The sequence below is a fragment of the Oncorhynchus nerka genome, linkage group LG3 (genome assembly GCF_034236695.1).
Source record: "Oncorhynchus nerka isolate Pitt River linkage group LG3, Oner_Uvic_2.0, whole genome shotgun sequence".
Classification (NCBI taxonomy): Eukaryota; Metazoa; Chordata; class Actinopteri; order Salmoniformes; family Salmonidae; genus Oncorhynchus; species Oncorhynchus nerka.
This window is the reverse complement of record NC_088398.1, coordinates 52,229,534-52,249,647: the sequence shown is the minus strand read 5'-3', so window position 1 is coordinate 52,249,647 and position 20,114 is coordinate 52,229,534. Positions and strand designations below refer to the sequence as shown.

Below are 20,114 nucleotides of genomic sequence, written 5' to 3'. Positions count from 1 at the left end.
GCTAGGCTAGTAGTAGGACAGCCAGGATGTAATATCTAGGCTAGTAGTAGGACAGCCAGGATGTTATATCTGATGGTGATGTGCTAGGTTAGTAGTAGGACAGCCAGGATGTAATATCTAGGCTAGTAGTAGGACAGACAGGATGTAATAGCTGATGATGATGTGCTAGGCTAGTAGTAGGACAGCCAGGATGTAATATCTGATGGTGATGTGCTAGGCTAGTAGTAGGACAGCCAGGATGTAATATCTGATGGTGATGTCCTAGGTTAGTAATAGGACAGCCAGGATGTAATATCTGATGGTGATGTGCTAGGTTAGTAATAGGACAGCCAGGATGTAATATCTGATGGTGATGTGCTAGGTTAGTAGTAGGACAGACAGGATGTAATATCTAGAGTAGTAGTAGGACAGCCAGGATGTAATATCTGATGATGATGTGCTAGGCTAGTAGTAGGACAGCCAGGATGTAATATCTGATGGTGATGTGCTAGGCTAGTAGTAGGACAGCCAGGATGTAATATATGATGGTGATGTGCTAGGTTAGTAGTAGGACAGCCAGGATGTAATATCTAGGCTAGTAGTAGGACAGCCAGGATGTAATATCTGATGGTGATGTGCTAGGTTAGTAGTAGGACAGACAGGATGTAATATCTGATGGTGATGTGCTAGGCTAGTAGTAGGACAGACAGGATGTAATATCTGATGGTGATGTGCTAGGCTAGTAGTAGGACAGACAGGATGTAATAGCTGATGATGATGTGCTAGGCTAGTAGTAGGACAGCCAGGATGTAATATCTGATGGTGATGTGCTAGGCTAGTAGTAGGACAGACAGGATGTAATATCTAGGCTAGTAGTAGGACAGCCATGATGTAATATCTGATGGTGATGTGCTAGGTTAGTAGTAGAACAGCCAGGATGTAATATCTAGGCTAGTAGTAGGACAGCCAGCATGTAATATCTAGGCTAGTAGTAGGACAGCCAGGATGTAATATCTGATGGTGATGTGCTAGGCTAGTAGTAGGACAGCCAGGATGTAATATCTAGGCTAGTAGTAGGACAGCCAGGATGTTATATCTGATGGTGATGTGCTAGGTTAGTAGTAGGACAGCCAGGATGTAATATCTAGGCTAGTAGTAGGACAGCCAGCATGTAATATCTGATAATGATGTGCTAGGCTAGTAGTAGGACAGCCATGATGTAATATCTAGCCTAGTAGTAGGACAGCCAGGATGTAATATCTGATGGTGATGTGCTAGGTTAGTAGTAGGACAGACAGGATGTAATATCTGATGGTGATGTGCTAGGCTAGTAGTAGGACAGCCAGGATGTAATATCTGATGGTGATGTGCTAGGTTAGTAGTAGGACAGACAGGATGTAATATCTATGCTAGTAGTAGGACAGCCAGGATGTAATATCTGATGGTGATGTGCTAGGCTAGTAGTAGGACAGACAGGATGTAATATCTAGGCTAGTAGTAGGACAGCCATGATGTAATATCTGATGGTGATGTGCTACGTTAGTAGTAGAACAGCCAGGATGTAATATCTAGGCTAGTAGTAGGACAGCCAGCATGTAATATCTAGGCTAGTAGTAGGACAGCCAGGATGTAATATCTGATGGTGATGTGCTAGGCTAGTAGTAGGACAGCCAGGATGTAATATCTAGGCTAGTAGTAGGACAGCCAGGATGTAATATCTAGGCTAGTAGTAGGACAGCCAGCATGTAATATCTGATAATGATGTGCTAGGCTAGTAGTAGGACAGCCATGATGTAATATCTAGCCTAGTAGTAGGACAGCCAGGATGTAATATCTCATGGTGATGTGCTAGGTTAGTAGTAGGACAGACAGGATGTAATATCTGATGGTGATGTGCTAGGCTAGTAGTAGGACAGCCAGGATGTAATATCTGATGGTGATGTGCTAGGTTAGTAGTAGGACAGACAGGATGTAATATCTATGCTAGTAGTAGGACAGCCAGGATGTAATATCTGATGATGATGTGCTAGGCTAGTAGTAGGACAGCCAGGATGTAATATCTGATGGTGATGTGCTAGGCTAGTAGTAGGACAGCCAGGATGTAATATCTGATGGTGATGTGCTAGGCCAGTAGTAGGACAGCCAGGATGTAATATCTAGGCTAGTAGTAGGACAGCCAGGATGTAATATCTGATGGTGATGTGCTAGGTTAGTAGTAGGACAGCCAGGATGTAATATCTAGGCTAGTAGTAGGACAGCCAGGATGTAATATCTGATGGTGATGTGCTAGGTTAGTAGTAGGACAGACAGGATGTAATATATGATGGTGATGTGCTAGGCTAGTAGTAGGACAGCCAGGATGTAATAGCTGATGATGATGTGCTAGGCTAGTAGTAGGACAGCCAGGATGTAATATCTGATGGTGATGTGCTAGGCTAGTAGTAGGACAGACAGGATGTAATATCTAGGCTACTAGTAGGACAGCCAGGATGTAATATCTGATGGTGATGTGCTAGGCTAGTAGTAGGACAGCCAGGATGTAATATCTAGGCTAGTAGTAGGACAGCCAGGATGTAATATCTGATAATGATGTCCTAGGCTAGTAGTAGGACAGCCAGGATGTAATATCTGATGGTGATGTGCTAGGTTAGTAGTAGGACAGCCATGATGTAATATCTGATGGTGATGTGCTAGGTTAGTAGTAGGACAGCCATGATGTAATATCTGATGGTGATGTGCTAGGCTAGTAGTAGGACAGCCAGGATGTAATATCTAGGCTAGTAGTAGGACAGCCAGGATGTAATATCTGATAATGATGTGCTAGGCTAGTAGTAGGACAGCCAGGATGTAATATCTGATGGTGATGTGCTAGGCTAGTAGTAGGACAGCCAGGATGTAATATCTGATGTTGATGTGCTAGGCTAGTAGTAGGACAGCCAGGATGTAATATCTGATGGTGATGTGCTAGGCTAGTAGTAGGACAGCCAGGATGTAATATCTGATGGTGATGTGCTAGGTTAGTAGTAGGACAGACAGGATGTAATATCTAGGCTAGTAGTAGGACAGCCTGGATGTAATATCTGATGGTGATGTGCTTGGCTAGTAGTAGGACAGCCAGGATGTAATATCTGATGGTGATGTGCTAGGCTAGTAGTAGGACAGACAGGATGTAATATCTGATGATGATGTGCTAGGCTAGTAGTAGGACAGCCAGGATGTAATATCTAGGCTAGTAGTAGGAAAGCCAGGATGTGTTGCTATGGGTTTCAGGTATTAGGACAGAAATAGGCTGAAAGCTCCCCCTCCCAAATAGTAAACCAGGATCAGGTGATTTAGCTAGAGCCGAGCCAGATGGTAACACTCCTACAATCTGGGTTCAAATCCAATATTTTATGTATATTTTTTTCAGGCTTGGAACCAATTGAATAGTTGCAAGAGTTAAAAACCCACCAGTCTGGCAAACCTGCCCGTCTGGCAAATATTGAAAAGATTTTAAATAGTATTTGAACCCAGGGCTGCAACTCTGTTACAACCTGGCTGGATGCTACAGTATAGTGCAGCCCTGGCCACATGCTTTGAATCAATGGTGGAAATGTCATTACAGTAACAAAAGGCTGCACTTAGAGTCTGTCAGTCAGTGCTGTCTGTACAACCCCATAATTACATGACAGCAGGATGAAAGTGCTCTGTCTGGCTCTGATGGTGCCGGTACCACACACATTTTTTTCTGGTTTGAATTCCTTATCATCAGTAATATTGCACTAAGGCTGGAATTCATATCGAAACACATTGTCACGTTTACACATTGTCTTCATTTACAAGCCACTGCCTGTGCACACTTGTTATTCTGAAAACTGCAGGAGGAACAGCAGGAGGGACAGCGAGAGGGACAGCAGGAGGGACAGCGAGAGGGACAGCAGGAGGGACAGCGAGAGGGACAGCAGGAGGGACAGCAGGAGGGACAGAGAGAAAGAGAGAGAGACAGAGACAGAGAGAGAGACAGAGACCTGTTGCAGTGGCACCAGCCCTGACATTTCAGCACCCAGTGACAATAGAGCTGTCTTCTTCCCACCTGTCAATCAATCAGCTGTCCTCTGGAGACTGAAAGACGCAGGGAGCAGCGAGAACAGATGTGTGAGTGTGAACACAGAAGATCTATTTTTGTGGGCCCCGTCAGCCCTAAGACCAGACTCTGTACACTGTGTGAATCAGTGCTACATTACCAAACAGGAAATGAAATGGCACAATTGATTTCCAGCCTTCCAAGCCTGTGAAGATGAGTTCAGATTAGCAGACCTTTTATTTCAGGTGTCTGGCTTTAGGAGAGACAGAAAGTGCAGCCGGGGTTCCAAAAACATAATCATTCACGGGGATATTACTGATGGCTTTCATAGCTACCTCATTATTACTTATTAACATTCTACATTCTTCTCTGTTGGGCCCCATGTCCACATACGTCTCTACTCCTATTGTAATTATGTCCGTTGATGGGATATGCCTGTAATGTCTTGTCTTGACACTTCTAAACATAGCCTGTAGGATAAGTAGACTTGTCTGCCTGTCTCACTCTCTGCTCTTCTCTGTGTTTTACCCAGGATCCTTCAATGCACAAGTTGGCCGGTGGGCGCAAGAAGACAGTGTCCTTCAGTAGCATACCCTCAGAGAAGAAGGTTCGTTTTTAGTTTCTAAAAAAAACTACCTGGATTTAGAATTTTAGTCTGTAAATGAAATTGAAATGGGTAACATTTTATTTGACCGACAGATGGATTTCAAAACGCATTCATAAATCATACATGACCGGTTCATAAGGAGGATAAGGATTCAATTTAAATGTATTCTCCTTCCCCCTCCTCCAGGTGAGCAGTGCGGCCGACTGCCTGGCCTTCATGCAGGGGGGCTGTGAGCTGAAGAAGGTGCGTCCCAACTCCCGGATCTACAGTCGTTTCTACACCCTGGACCAGGACCTCAGCTGCTTGCGCTGGGAGCCCTCTAAGAAGGATGGGGAGCGAGCCCGCCTGGACATGGCCACTATCAGGGAGGTTAGGACTGGGAAGAGCACTGAGACCTTCCTCCATAACGGCCCTGCTGCAGAACATCTGGCTGAGGAGGCCGCCTTCTCTATCATCCACGGGGATGAATACCAGGTAGGAGGCAGCCTTCTCTATCATCCACGGGGATGAATACCAGGTAGGAAGAGGGGCAGACACTAACCTGGTCCCAGATTAGTTTGTGCTGCCTTGACATCTCCTTTTGGAATTGTGGTGCCAAGTAGTTGGCAAGAGAGCAGAAACAAACTGGCAGTCAGGCAAAGGCAGATAACACTGAGGTTTTTTAAATCATCATAGACAGCCTTTGTGTTTTTAATTATATTATTTTTATCTCATTTTTCCAAATGTTTTTAATTTGATTGTTTTACTTGAGAAAACTTTTAGATTTCATGTGATGTATATTTGTATGTCCCAGTCTCTGGACCTGGTGGCTCTTTCAGCTGACGTGGCCAACATCTGGGTGACAGGGCTCCGTTACCTGGTGTCCCACCCCTCTGCCATCGGGCATGGAGGGGGGGCAGGCGGGGGAGGAGGTCTGGGAGAAGGGAGCATCATAGGGGAGGGTAACCTCGGCAGTAAGATGAGGAGTGAATGGCTGGCCACAGAGTTTGCCGAGGTGGATGAAGACGGGTATGGGATCGTCGCAGAGGATACGGCCGTGGCAACCATCTGTAAGCTGTGTCCTGGCATCAAGGAGGCTAAGGTGAGTGTCTGTGTGTGTATGTGTACATGCTTCTACAGTATGTGTGTGTGTGTCCATGTGAGTGTACAGTTACACCAGAGAGAGAGAGCAATGGTCTAGCTTGAAATAGAAAACATGATTGTCTTCATAGCTGCCTAACCATCTGTAAGGTCTGTAATGGCATCAAGGAAGCTGAGGTAAGAGGACGGGTAGTAACATTAGAGGAAGTAGAAAGGTTTAGAGATGATCAGAGTTGAGGTCAATTCCGTCTCCAATTCAGTTAATTATCGCACTTTGTTTTCTGTTAAATTACCCCCAATCCGAATAATGATGATAGCAACAGTTAGTATAACAGCTGTAATTAGAAAAAGGATTGTCTTCATAGCTATATCTAAAGTTTAAATGAACATGCTGTAGGTGTATATCTAGTGTATAAATGGAACAGGCTGTAGGTGTATATCTAGTGTATAAATGAACAGGCTGTAGGTGTATATCTAGTGTATAAATGGAACAGGCTATAGGTGTATATCTAGTGTATAAATGGAACAGGCTGTAGGTGTATATCTAGTGTATAAATGAACAGGCTGTAGGTGTATATCTAGTGTATAAATGGAACAGGCTGTAGGTGTATATCTAGTGTATAAATGGAACAGGCTGTAGGTGGATATCTAGTGTATAAATGGAACAGGCTGTAGGTGTATATCTAGTGTCTAAATGGAACAGGCTGTAGGTGTATATCTAGTGTATAAATGGAACAGGCTGTAGGTGTATACCTAGTGTATAAATGGAACAGGCTGTAGGTGTTTATCTAGTGTATAAATGGAACAGGCTGTAGGTGTATATCTAGTGTATAAATGGAACAGGCTGTAGGTGTATATCTAGTGTCTAAATGGAACAGGCTGTAGGTGTATATCTAGTGTATAAATGGAACAGGCTGTAGGTGTATATCTAGTGTATAAATGGAACAGGCTGTAGGTGTATATCTAGTGTATAAATGGAACAGGCTGTAGGTGTATATCTAGTGTATAAATGGAACAGGCTGTAGGTGTATATCTAGTGTATAAATGAACAGGCTGTAGGTGTATATCTAGTGTATAAATGGAACAGGCTGTAGGTGTATATCTAGTGTATAAATGGAACAGGCTGTAGGTGGATATCTAGTGTATAAATGGAACAGGCTGTAGGTGTATATATAGTGTCTAAATAGAACAGGCTGTAGGTGTATATCTAGTGTATAAATGGAACAGGCTGTAGGTGTATACCTAGTGTATAAATGGAACAGGCTGTAGGTGTTTATCTAGTGTATAAATGGAACAGGCTGTAGGTGTATATCTAGTGTATAAATGGAACAGGCTGTAGGTGTATATCTAGTGTCTAAATGGAACAGGCTGTAGGTGTATATCTAGTGTCTAAATGGAACAGGCTGTAGGTGTATATCTAGTGTCTAAATGGAACAGGCTGTAGGTGTATATCTAGTGTATAAATGGAACAGGCTGTAGGTGTATATCTAGTGTATAAATGGAACAGGCTGTAGGTGTATATCTAGTGTATAAATGGAACAGGCTGTAGGTGTATATCTAGTGTATAAATGGAACATGCTGTAGGTGGATATCTAGTGTATAAATGGAACAGGCTGTAGGTGTATATCTAGTGTCTAAATGGAACAGGCTGTAGGTGGATATCTAGTGTATAAATGGAACAGGCTGTAGGTGTATATCTAGTGTATAAATGGAACAGGCTGTAGGTGTATATCTAGTGTATAAATGGAACAGGCTGTAGGTGTATATCTAGTGTATAAATGGAACAGGCTGTAGGTATATATCTAGTGTCTAAATGGAACAGGCTGTAGGTGTATATCTAGTGTCTAAATGGAACAGGCTGTAGGTGTATATCTAGTGTATAAATGGAACAGGCTGTAGGTGGATATCTAGTGTATAAATGGAACATGCTGTAGGTGGATATCTAGTGTATAAATGGAACAGGCTGTAGGTGTATATCTAGTGTCTAAATGGAACAGGCTGTAGGTGTATATCTAGTGTATAAATGGAACAGGCTGTAGGTCTATATCTAGTGTATAAATGGAACAGGCTGTAGGTGTATATCTAGTGTATAAATGGAACAGGCTGTAGGTGTATATCTAGTGTATAAATGGAACAGGCTGTAGGTGGATATCTAGTGTATAAATGGAACAGGCTGTAGGTGGATATCTAGTGTATAAATGGAACAGGCTGTAGGTGTATATCTAGTGTATAAATGGAACAGGCTGTGGGTGTATATCTAGTGTATAAATGGAACATGCTGTAGGTGGATATCTAGTGTATAAATGGAACAGGCTGTAGGTGTATATCTAGTGTCTAAATGGAACAGGCTGTAGGTGTATATCTAGTGTATAAATGGAACAGGCTGTAGGTCTATATCTAGTGTATAAATGGAACAGGCTGTAGGTGTATATCTAGTGTATAAATGGAACATGCTGTAGGTGGATATCTAGTGTATAAATGGAACAGGCTGTAGGTGTATATCTAGTGTATAAATGGAACAGGCTATAGGTGTATACCTAGTGTATAAATGGAACAGGCTGTAGGTGTATACCTAGTGTATAAATGGAACAGGCTGTAGGTGTATTTCTAGTGTATAAATGTAACAGGCTGTAGGTGGATATCTAGTGTCTAAATGGAACAGGCTGTAGGTGTATATCTAGTGTATAAATGGAACAGGCTGTAGGTGGATATCTAGTGTATAAATGGAACAGACTATAGGTGTATATCTAGTGTCTAAATGGAACAGGCTGTAGGTGTATATCTAGTGTATAAATGGAACAGGCTGTAGGTGTATATCTAGTGTATAAATGGAACAGGCTGTAGGTGTATATCTAGTGTCTAAATGGAACAGGCTGTAGGTGTATATCTAGTATATAAATGGAACAGGCTGTAGGTGTATATCTAGTGTCTAAATGGAACAGGCTGTAGGTGTATATCTAGTGTATAAATGGAACAGGCTGTAGGTGGATATCTAGTGTATAAATGGAACAGACTATAGGTGTATATCTAGTGTCTAAATGGAACAGGCTGTAGGTGTATATCTAGTGTATAAATGGAACAGGCTGTAGGTGTATATCTAGTGTATAAATGGAACAGGCTGTAGGTGTATATCTAGTGTATAAATGGAACAGGCTGTAGGTGTATATCTAGTGTATAAATGGAACAGGCTGTAGGTGGATATCTAGTGTATAAATGGAACAGGCTGTAGGTAGATATCTAGTGTATAAATGGAACAGGCTGGGTGTATAGGTGTATAAATGGAACAGGCTGTAGGTGTATTTCTAGTGTATAAATGGAACAGGCTGTAGGTGGATATCTAGTGTATAAATGGAACAGGCTGTAGGTGTATATCTAGTGTATAAATGGAACAGGCTGTAGGTGTATATCTAGTGTATAAATGGAACAGGCTGTAGGTGTATATCTAGTGTATAAATGGAACAGGCTGTAGGTGTATATCTAGTGTATAAATGGAACAGGCTGTAGGTGGATATCTAGTGTATAAATGGAACAGGCTGTAGGTGTATATCTAGTGTATAAATGGAACAGGCTGTAGGTGTATTTCTAGTGTATAAATGGAACAGGCTGTAGGTGGATATCTAGTGTATAAATGGAACAGGCTGTAGGTGTATATCTAGTGTATAAATAGAACTGGCTATAGGTGTATACCTAGTGTATAAATGGAACAGGCTGTAGGTGTATACCTAGTTTATAAATGGAACAGGCTGTAGGTGGATATCTAGTGTATAAATGGAACAGGCTATAGGTGTATATCTAGTGTATAAATGGAACAGGCTGTAGGTGTATATCTAGTGTATAAATGGAACAGGCTGTAGGAGTATATCTAGTGTATAAATGGAACATGCTGTAGGTGTATATCTAGTGTCTAAATGGAACAGGCTGTAGGTGTATATCTAGTGTCTAAATGGAACAGGCTGTAGGTGTATATCAAGTGTCTAAATGGAACAGGCTGTAGGTGTATATCTAGTGTATAAATGGAACAGGCTGTAGGTGTATATCTAGTGTCTAAATGGAACAGGCTGTAGGTGTATATCTAGTGTATAAATGGAACAGGCTGTGGGTGTATATCTAGTGTATAAATGGAACAGGCTGTAGGTGTATATCTATTGTATAAATGGAACAGGCTGTAGGTGTATATCTAGTGTCTAAATGGAACAGGCTGTAGGTGTATATCTAGTGTATAAATGGAACAGGCTGTAGGTGGATATCTAGTGTATAAATGGAACAGGCTGTAGGTGTATATCTAGTGTATAAATGGAACATGCTGTAGGTGTATATCTAGTGTATAAATGGAACAGGCTGTAGGTGGATATCTAGTGTATAAATTGAACATGCTGTAGGTGTATATCTAATGTATAAATGAACATGCTGTAGGTGTATATCTAGTGTTTAAATGGAACATGCTATAGGTGTATATCTAGTGTATAAATGGAACAGGCTGTAGGTGTATATCTAGTGTATAAATGGAACAGGCTGTAGGTGGATATCTAGTGTATAAATGGAACATGCTGTAGGTGGATATCTAGTGTATAAATGGAACAGGCTGTAGGTGTATATCTAGTGTCTAAATGGAACAGGCTGTAGGTGTATATCTAGTGTATAAATGGAACAGGCTGTAGGTGTATATCTAGTGTATAAATGGAACAGGCTGTAGGTGGATATCTAGTGTATAAATGGAACAGGCTGTAGGTGTATATCTAGTGTATAAATGGAACATGCTGTAGGTGTATATCTAGTGTATAAATGGAACAGGCTGTAGGTGGATATCTAGTGTATAAATTGAACATGCTGTAGGTGTATATCTAATGTATAAATGAACATGCTGTAGGTGTATATCTAGTGTTTAAATGGAACATGCTATAGGTGTATATCTAGTGTATAAATGGAACAGGCTGTAGGTGTATATCTAGTGTATAAATGGAACAGGCTGTAGGTGGATATCTAGTGTATAAATGGAACATGCTGTAGGTGGATATCTAGTGTATAAATGGAACAGGCTGTAGGTGTATATCTAGTGTCTAAATGGAACAGGCTGTAGGTGTATATCTAGTGTATAAATGGAACAGGCTGTAGGTGTATATCTAGTGTATAAATGGAACAGGCTGTAGGTGGATATCTAGTGTATAAATGGAACAGGCTGTAGGTGTATATCTAGTGTATAAATGGAACAGTGTCACGCCCTGGTCTAAGTATTTTGTGTTTTTCTTCATGTATTGGGTCAGGCCAGGGTGTGGCATGGAGTTTTTATATTGTGGTGTGTTTTGTCTTGGGGTTTTGGTGTGTAGGTTAGTGGGATTGTAGCTTAGTGGGGTGTTCTAGGAAAGTCTATGGCTGTCTGAAGTGGTTCTCAATCAGAGGCAGGTGTTTATCGTTGTCTCTGATTGGGAACCATATTTAGGCAGCCATATTCTTTGGTTGTATTGTGGGTGATTGTCCTTACTGTCCTTAGTGTCTTGATGTCCTTGTTCCTGTCTAGGTTAGGTTACATCAGTTTAGGCTGTTTCGGTTTTCATTACGTTTATTGTTTTTGTAGTAATTGTATTTAGATCCGTGTTACGTTTGTTTATTAAAACATGGATCGTAATATACACGCTGCATTTTGGTCCGACTCTCCTTCACCATTAGAAAACCGTTACAGAATCACCCACCACAAACGGACCAAGCAGCGTGTCAACAGGCAGGAGCAGCCCAAAGAGGAGAAGCGCTATAAGGATTTCTGGACATGGGAGGAAATCCTAAACGGAGAAGGACCCTGGGCTCAGGCTGGAGAATATCGCCGCCCCAAGGAGGAACTGGAGGCGGTGAAAGCTGAGAGGCGCAGATATGAGGAGGCAGCACGGCGACGCGGACGTAAGCCTGAGAATCGGCCCCAAAAATTTCTTGGGGGGCTAAGGAGAGTGTGGCAGAGTCAGAGTCAGACCTGAGCCAACTCTCCCTGTTTATCGTGAGGAGCCAAGGAGGAGACCAGAACCAGAGCCGGTGTTGGAGGTGAGCGAAACAGAGACTGTGAAGGAGTTAATGGGGAAATTGGAGGAGAGAGAAATGAGGGATTTGCTGTGTTGGTGCTTTTTGCATGGAATTCGACCGACGGAACGTGTCGGGGATTTGATGGCACCTGGGTTAGCGCTCCATACTCGTCCTGAGGTGCGTGTTAGTCGGCTGGTGAAGTTGGTGCCAGCCTCACGCACCAGGCCTCCTGTGCACATCCCTAGCCTTACACGTCCTGTGCCAACACTGCTCTCAAAATCTCCAGTACACCTTCACGGTCTAGCCCATCCTGTGCCACCTCCACACTCTAGTCCTCCGGTAGCAGCTCCCCGCACCAGGCTTCCTGTGCGTGTCCTCGATCCAGTACCACCAGTTCCAGCACCACGCACCAGGCCTTCAGTGCGCCTCGCCTGTTCAGCGCAGCCAGAGCCTGTCTCCTCTCCTGCGCTGCCGGAGTCTCCCGCCTGTTCAGCGCAGCCAGAGCCTGTCTCCTCTCCTGCGCTGCCGGAGCCTCCCGCCTGTTCAGCGCAGCCAGAGCCTGTCTCTTCTCCTGCGCTGCCGGAGCCTCCCGCCTGTTCAGCGCAGCCAGAGCCTGTCTCCTCTCCTGCGCTGCCGGAGCCTCCCGCCTGTTCAGCGCAGCCAGAGCCTGTCTCTTCTCCTGCGCTGCCGGAGTCTCCCGCCTGTTTAGCGCAGCCAGAGCCTGTCTCTTCTCCTGCGCTGCCGGAGTCTCCAGTCTGCCCAGCGTCGCCAGTCTGCCCAGCGCCGCCAGTCTGCCCAGCGTCGTCAGTCTGTCAGGATCAGTTAGATCCACCAGTCAGCCAGGATCCACCAGTCTGCCAGGATCCGCCAGAAGTGCCAGTCGGCCAGGATCCACCAGTCTACCAGGATCCGCCAGAAGTGCCAGTCAGCCAGGATCCACCAGAAGTGCCAGTCGGCCAGGATCCACCAGTCTGCCAGGATCCGCCAGAAGTGCCAGTCAGCCAGGATCCGCCAGAAGTGCCAGTCAGCCAGGATCCGCCAGAAGTGCCAGTCGGCCAGGATCTGCCAGTAGCACCAGTCAGCCAGGATCCGCCAGTCGGCCAGGATCTGCCAGTCAGCCAGGATCTTCCAGATCTGCCAGTCAGCCAGGATCTTCCAGATCTGCCAGTCAACCAGACTCTTCCAGATCTGCCAGTCAACCAGACTCTTCCAGATCTGCCAGTCAGCCAGACTCTTCCAGATCTGCCAGTCAGCCAGACTCTTCCAGATCTGCCAGTCAACCAGACTCTTCCAGATCTGCCAGTCAGCCAGACTCTTCCAGATCTGCCAGTCAGCCAGACTCTTCCAGATCTGCCAGTCAGCCAGACTCTTCCAGATCTGCCAGTCAGCCAGACTCTTCCAGATCTGCCAGTCAGCCAGGATCTGCCAGTCAGCCAGGATCTTCCAGAGGTGCCAGTCAGCCAGGATCCGCCAGAAGTGTCAGTCGGCCAGGATCTGCCAGTAGCACCAGTCAGCCAGGATCTGCCAGTCAGCCAGGATCTGCTGAGACCACCAGCCAGCCAGGATCTGGTAGATCTATCTACCTGCCTGAGCTTCCTCTCACTCCTGAGCTTCCTCTCACTCCCGAGCTTCCTCTCACTCCCGAGCTTCCTCTCACTCCCGAGCTTTCTCTCACTCCCGAGCTTTCTCTCACTCCCGAGCTGCCTCAGTCCCGAGCTGTCCTTCAGTCCCGATCTGCTCCTCAGTCCAGTGGGGTTCTGGGTGAGGACTACTAGGCCATGGTCGGCGGCGAGGGTGGACTATCCAGGGACGCGAGGAGAGGGGACTAGGACATTTATTGAGTGGGGTCCACGTCCCGCGCCGGAACCGCCACCATGGACAGACGCCCACCCGGACCCTCCCTATTTGTTTTGAGGTGCGTTCGGGAGTCCGCACCTTAGGGGGGGGTTCTGTCACGCCCTGGTCTAAGTATTTTGTGTTTTTCTTCATGTATTGGGTCAGGCCAGGGTGTGGCATGGAGTTTTTGTATTGTGGTGTGTTTTGTCTTGGGGTTTTGGTGTGTAGGTTAGTGGGATTGTAGCTTAGTGGGGTGTTCTAGGAAAGTCTATGGCTGTCTGAAGTGGTTCTCAATCAGAGGCAGGTGTTTATCGTTGTCTCTGATTGGGAACCATATTTAGGCAGCCATATTCTTTGGTTGTATTGTGGGTGATTGTCCTTACTGTCCTTAGTGTCTTGATGTCCTTGTTCCTGTCTAGGTTAGGTTACACCAGTATAGGCTGTTTCGGTTTTCATTACGTTTATTGTTTTTGTAGTAATTGTATTTAGATCCGTGTTACGTTTGTTTATTAAAACATGGATCGTAATATACACGCTGCATTTTGGTCCGACTCTCCTTCACCATTAGAAAACCGTTACAAACAGGCTGTAGGTGTATATCTAGTGTATAAATGGAACAGGCTGTAGGTGGATATCTAGTGTATTAATGGAACAGGCTGTAGGTGTATATCTAGTGTATAAATAGAACAGGCTATAGGTGTATATCTAGTGTATAAATGGAACAGGCTGTAGGTGTATATCTAGTGTATAAATGGAACAGGCTATAGGTGTATATCTAGTGTATAAATGGAACAGGCTGTAGGTGTATATCTAGTGTATAAATGGAACAGGCTGTAGGTGGATATCTAGTGTATAAATGGAACAGGCTGCAGGTGGATATCTAGTGTATAAATGTAACAGGCTGTAGGTGTATATCTAGTGTATAAATGGAACAGGCTATAGGTGTATATCTAGTGTATAAATGGAACAGGCTGTAGGTGGATATCTAGTGTATAAATGGAACAGGCTGTAGGTGTATTTCTAGTGTATAAATGGAACAGGCTGTAGGTGGATATCTAGTGTATAATGGAACAGGCTGTAGGTGTATATCTAGTGTATAAATGGAACAGGCTGTAGGTGTATATCTAGTGTATAAATGGAACAGGCTGTAGGTGGATATCTAGTGTATAAATTGAACATGCTGTAGGTGTATATCTAATGTATAAATGAACATGCTGTAGGTGTATATCTAGTGTTTAAATGGAACATGCTATAGGTGTATATCTAGTGTATAAATGGAACAGGCTGTAGGTGTATATCTAGTGTATAAATGGAACAGGCTGTAGGTGGATATCTAGTGTATAAATGGAACATGCTGTAGGTGGATATCTAGTGTATAAATGGAACAGGCTGTAGGTGTATATCTAGTGTCTAAATGGAACAGGCTGTAGGTGTATATCTAGTGTATAAATGGAACAGGCTGTAGGTGTATATCTAGTGTATAAATGGAACAGGCTGTAGGTGTATATCTAGTGTATAAATGGAACAGGCTGTAGGTGTATATCTAGTGTATAAATGGAACAGGCTGTAGGTGTATATCTAGTGTCTAAATGGAACAGGCTGCAGGTGTATATCTAGTGTATAAATGGAACAGGCTGTAGGTGTATATCTAGTGTATAAATTGAACAGGCTGTTGGTGTATATCTAGTGTATAAATGGAACAGGCTGTAGGTGTATATCTAGTGTATAAATGGAACAGGCTGTAGGTGTATATCTAGTGTATAAATGGAAAAGGCTATAGGTGTATATCTAGTGTATAAATGGAACACAGGTGTATATCTAGTGTCTAAATGGAACAGGCTGTAGGTGGATATCTAGTGTATAAATGGAACAGGCTGTAGGTGGATATCTAGTGTATAAATGGAACATGCTGTAGGTGTATATCTAGTGTCTAAATGGAACAGGCTGTAGGTGTATATCTAGTGTCTAAATGGAACAGGCTGTAGGTGTATATCTAGTGTCTAAATGGAACAGGCTGTAGGTGTATATCTAGTGTCTAAATGGAACAGGCTGTAGGTGGATATCTAGTGTATAAATGGAACAGGCTGTAGGTGTATATCTAGTGTATAAATGGAACAGGCTGTAGGTGTATATCTAGTGTATAAATGGAACATGCTGTAGGTGTATATCTAGTGTCTAAATGGAACAGGCTGTAGGTGTATATCTAGTGTCTAAATGGAACAGGCTGTAGGTGTATATCTAGTGTCTAAATGGAACAGGCTGTAGGTGTATATCTAGTGTATAAATGGAACAGGCTGTAGGTGTATATCTAGTGTATAAATGGAACAGGCTGTAGGTGTATATCTAGTGTCTAAATGGAACAGGCTGTAGGTGGATATCTAGTGTATAAATGGAACAGGCTGTAGGTGGATATCTAGTGTATAAATGGAACATGCTGTAGGTGTATATCTAGTGTCTAAATGGAACAGGCTGTAGGTGTATATCTAGTGTCTAAATGGAACAGGCTGTAGGTGTATATCTAGTGTCTAAATGGAACAGGCTGTAGGTGGATATCTAGTGTATAAATGGAACAGGCTGTAGGTGTATATCTAGTGTATAAATGGAACAGGCTGTAGGTGTATATCTAGTGTATAAATGGAACATGCTGTAGGTGTATATCTAGTGTCTAAATGGAACAGGCTGTAGGTGTATATCTAGTGTCTAAATGGAACAGGCTGTAGGTGTATATCTAGTGTCTAAATGGAACAGGCTGTAGGTGGATATCTAGTGTATAAATGGAACAGACTGTAGGTGTATATCTAGTGTATAAATGGAACAGGCTGTAGGTGTATATCTAGTGTATAAATGGAACAGGCTGTAGGTGTATATCTAGTGTCTAAATGGAACAGGCTGTAGGTGGATATCTAGTGTATAAATGGAACAGGCTGTAGGTGTATATCTAGTGTCTAAATGGAACAGGCTGTAGGTGTATATCTAGTGTATAAATGGAACAGGCTGTAGGTGTATATCTAGTGTCTAAATGGAACAGGCTGTAGGTGGATATCTAGTGTATAAATGGAACATGCTGTAGGTGTATATCTAGTGTATAAATGGAACATGCTGTAGGTGTATATCTAGTGTATAAATGGAACAGGCTGTAGGTGTATATCTAGTGTATAAATGGAACAGGCTGTTGGTGGATATCTAGTGTATAAATGGAACATGCTGTAGGTGTATATCTAATGTATAAATGAACATGTTGTAGGTGTATATCTCGTGTATAAATGGAACATGCTGTAGGTGTATATCTAGTGTATAAATGGAACATGCTGTAGGTGTATATCTAGTGTCTAAATGGAACAGGCTGTAGGTGTATATCTAGTGTCTAAATGGAACAGGCTGTAGGTGTATATCTAGTGTCTAAATGGAACAGGCTGTAGGTGTATATCTAGTGTCTAAATGGAACAGGCTGTAGGTGGATATCTAGTGTATACATGGAACAGGCTGTAGGTGTATATCTAGTGTATAAATGGAACAGGCTGTAGGTGTATATCTAGTGTATAAATGGAACATGCTGTAGGTGTATATCTAGTGTCTAAATGGAACAGGCTGTAGGTGTATATCTAGTGTCTAAATGGAACAGGCTGTAGGTGTATATCTAGTGTCTAAATGGAACAGGCTGTAGGTGTATATCTAGTGTATAAATGGAGCAGGCTGTAGGTGTATATCTAGTGTCTAAATGGAACAGGCTGTAGGTGGATATCTAGTGTATAAATGGAACATGCTGTAGGTGTATATCTAGTGTATAAATGGAACATGCTGTAGGTGTATATCTAGTGTATAAATGGAACAGGCTGTAGGTGTATATCTAGTGTATAAATGGAACAGGCTGTTGGTGGATATCTAGTGTATAAATGGAACATGCTGTAGGTGTATATCTAATGTATAAATGAACATGTTGTAGGTGTATATCTCGTGTATAAATGGAACATGCTGTAGGTGTATATCTAGTGTATAAATGGAACATGCTGTAGGTGTATATCTAGTGTCTAAATGGAACAGGCTGTAGGTGTATATCTAGTGTCTAAATGGAACAGGCTGTAGGTGTATATCTAGTGTCTAAATGGAACAGGCTGTAGGTGTATATCTAGTGTCTAAATGGAACAGGCTGTAGGTGGATATCTAGTGTATACATGGAACAGGCTGTAGGTGTATATCTAGTGTATAAATGGAACAGGCTGTAGGTGTATATCTAGTGTATAAATGGAACATGCTGTAGGTGTATATCTAGTGTCTAAATGGAACAGGCTGTAGGTGTATATCTAGTGTCTAAATGGAACAGGCTGTAGGTGTATATCTAGTGTCTAAATGGAACAGGCTGTAGGTGTATATCTAGTGTATAAATGGAGCAGGCTGTAGGTGTATATCTAGTGTATAAATGGAACAGGCTGTAGGTGTATATCTAGTGTCTAAATGGAACAGGCTGTAGGTGGATATCTAGTGTATAAATGGAACAGGCTGTAGGTGGATATCTAGTGTATAAATGGAACATGCTGTAGGTGTATATCTAGTGTCTAAATGGAACAGGCTGTAGGTGTATATCTAGTGTCTAAATGGAACAGGCTGTAGGTGTATATCTAGTGTCTAAATGGAACAGGCTGTAGGTGTATATCTAGTGTATAAATGGAACAGGCTGTAGGTGTATATCTAGTGTATAAATGGAACATGCTGTAGGTGTATATCTAGTGTCTAAATGGAACAGGCTGTAGGTGTATATCTAGTGTCTAAATGGAACAGGCTGTAGGTGTATATCTAGTGTCTAAATGGAACAGGCTGTAGGTGGATATCTAGTGTATAAATGGAACATGCTGTAGGTGGATATCTAGTGTATAAATGGAACAGGCTGTAGGAGTATATCTAGTGTATAAATGGAACAGGCTGTAGGTGTATATCTAGTGTATAAATGGAACAGACTGTAGGTGTATATCTAGTGTATAAATGGAACAGGCTGTAGGTGTATATCTAGTGTATAAATGGAACAGGCTGTAGGTGTATATCTAGTGTCTAAATGGAACAGGCTGTAGGTGGATATCTAGTGTATAAATGGAACAGGCTGTAGGTGTATATCTAGTGTCTAAATGGAACAGGCTGTAGGTGTATATCTAGTGTATAAATGGAACAGGCTGTAGGTGTATATCTAGTGTCTAAATGGAACAGGCTGTAGGTGGATATCTAGTGTATAAATGGAACATGCTGTAGGTGTATATCTAGTGTATAAATGGAACATGCTGTAGGTGTATATCTAGTGTATAAATGGAACAGGCTGTAGGTGTATATCTAGTGTATAAATGGAACAGGCTGTTGGTGGATATCTAGTGTATAAATGGAACATGCTGTAGGTGTATATCTAATGTATAAATGAACATGTTGTAGGTGTATATCTCGTGTATAAATGGAACATGCTGTAGGTGTATATCTAGTGTATAAATGGAACATGCTGTAGGTGTATATCTAGTGTCTAAATGGAACAGGCTGTTGGTGTATATCTAGTGTATAAATGGAACAGGCTGTAGGTGTATATCTAGTGTATAAATGGAACAGGCTGTAGGTGTATATCTAGTGTATAAATGGAACAGGCTGTAGGTGTATATCAAGTGTATAAATGGAACATGCTGTAGGTGGATATCTAGTGTATAAATGGAACAGGCTGTAGGTGTATATCTAGTGTATAAATGGAACATGCTGTAGGTGTATATCTAGTGTATAAATGGAACAGGCTGTAGGTGTATATCAAGTGTATAAATGGAACATGCTGTAGGTGGATATCTAGTGTATAAATGGAACATGCTGTAGGTGTATATCTAGTGTCTAAATGGAACAGGCTGTAGGTATATCTAGTGTCTAAATGGAACAGGCTGTAGGTGGATATCTAGTGTCTAAATGGAACAGGCTGTAGGTGGATATCTAGTGTATAAATGGAACAGGCTGTAGGTGTATATCTAGTGTCTAAATGGAACAGGCTGTAGGTGGATATCTAGTGTATAAATGGAACAGGCTGTAGGTGTATATCTAGTGTCTAAATGGAACAGGCTGTAGGTGTATATCTAGTGTATAAATGGAACAGGCTGTAGGTGTATATCTAGTGTATAAATGGAACAGGCTGTAGGTGTATATCTAGTGTCTAAATGGAACAGGCTGTAGGTGGATATCTAGTGTATAAATGGAACAGGATGTAGGTGGATATCTAGTGTATAAATGGAACAGGCTGTAGGTGTATATCTAGTGTATAAATGGAAAAGGCTATAGGTGTATATCTAGTGTATAAATGGAACAGGCTGTAGGTGTATATCTAGTGTATAAATGGAACAGGCTGTAGGTGGATATCTAGTGTATAAATGGAACAGGCTGTAGGTGTATATCTAGTGTATAAATGGAACAGGCTGTAGGTGTATATCAAGTGTATAAATGGAACATGCTGTAGGTGGATATCTAGTGTATAAATGGAACATGCTGTAGGTGTATATCTAGTGTCTAAATGGAACAGGCTGTAGGTATATCTAGTGT

General features: G+C 42.5%; 1 protein-coding gene across 1 annotated transcript in view; it reads left to right on the top strand.

Moving 5' to 3' along the window:
* Positions 1–20,114, top strand: part of LOC115125508 (inactive phospholipase C-like protein 1) — a 198,009-nt gene that overhangs the window by 113,754 nt on the left and 64,141 nt on the right. Inside the window, 3 exon segments of the mRNA XM_065013322.1 lie at positions 4,575–4,649; positions 4,836–5,123; positions 5,443–5,730. Coding sequence (XP_064869394.1) covers positions 4,575–4,649; positions 4,836–5,123; positions 5,443–5,730 — 651 coding nt within the window.